The sequence below is a fragment of the Coccomyxa subellipsoidea genome, assembly GCF_000258705.1.
Source record: "Coccomyxa subellipsoidea C-169, whole genome shotgun sequence".
Taxonomy (NCBI): Eukaryota; Viridiplantae; Chlorophyta; class Trebouxiophyceae; family Coccomyxaceae; genus Coccomyxa; species Coccomyxa subellipsoidea.
The window spans coordinates 857,059-858,098 of record NW_005178026.1 but is presented as its reverse complement, the minus strand read 5'-3'; the positions used below and the strand labels follow the sequence as shown (position 1 = coordinate 858,098).

General features: G+C 53.9%; 1 protein-coding gene across 1 annotated transcript; it reads right to left on the bottom strand.

The window, feature by feature from the left end:
* Window positions 1–288: 288 nt before the first annotated feature.
* COCSUDRAFT_34132 (hypothetical protein) lies at window positions 289–1,040 on the bottom strand. Its single transcript, XM_005644430.1, has one exon. It carries the CDS (start codon window positions 1,000–1,002, stop codon window positions 811–813), a length of 192 nt encoding a protein of 63 aa, XP_005644487.1. The 5' UTR covers window positions 1,003–1,040; the 3' UTR covers window positions 289–810.

Here is a 1,040-nt window from a genome sequence, read left to right as displayed (position 1 = left end):
AGCCGCCTATCGCTGCGTATATTGTCCTGGAATGTCAATGGCTTACATGCTAGCAAAATATCCTTGTGGGACACGGCAGCCTATCTTGACCAGTTCGATATTGTACTTCTGACTGAGGCCCGTTGCTTGACCTGGGATGACTCGATCTTGCCTCAACACTCTGTGACTTTCACGGCTGCTAGTGAAGAGGGCAAGGCGGGTGAAGGCATTGTTGTTGCGGTTCGGAAGCACCGTGATTACCACGCACAAGACTGGGTGTCAGACACTGACAGTGCCTTATGGGTGAAAGTGCAGTTTGAGGGGGACTCTACACCGCTGCTGATTGGCTCCAGCTATGTGCCTCCAGCGGGTTCCCGGCAATTGCAGACTGTGGACCTGACCAGTCGATTTACGGGCTTATGTGCAGAAGTTGTTGCCGCTCGTGCTCAGGGCAATGTGATCCTGGCAGGAGACTTCAATGCTCGTGTGTCAAATTTGCCTGACGCTGATGACAGCAATACTCGAGGCTGCACTGATGAAGGTGTCAATGCTCATGGGCTGCGCCTGTTAGATTTTTGCAAGGAAACTGACATGCTCATATGCTCTGGCAGAGTGCTAGGAGACCTTGAAGCAGTGCCTACCTTTAAGGCCAGAACCCATACTCAGGCAACTAGACCTGATCATGTTCTCGTTTCCGCTGATGCGCTCCCCTTGATTTCTCATCTTGTTGTGAACACTGGTAGAAAAGACTCTGATCATCATCCTATTGAGATGACGTTGCAAGTGAATGTGGCTGCCAGTGTTCCCTTACCATGTATTGGGGCGCCATTGTCACGAGTGAAATGGCAGCCCAGTGCTAGGAATGCGTATGCTGCTGTTTTGCGCAATGTTGCCAGTGCAAGTCTTGACGCCTGCACAGGCCATGCTGTGGCTGGGGAACTTGATGCAGCCTTTCAGACCCTGGAGGCGGGGATCCGGGAGGCCGCAGCCGCGAACAGCATGCCGGCCCGCACCGGGCGCCATCAGCGCAAGGCGCGTGCCGACGCGCCCTTCTTCGATTC

What these genes read in the sequence shown, in the direction of transcription:
- COCSUDRAFT_34132 (XM_005644430.1), bottom strand. Translation starts at nt 1,002, where the DNA reads ATGGCGCCCGGTGCGGGCCGGCATGCTGTTCGCGGCTGCGGCCTCCCG.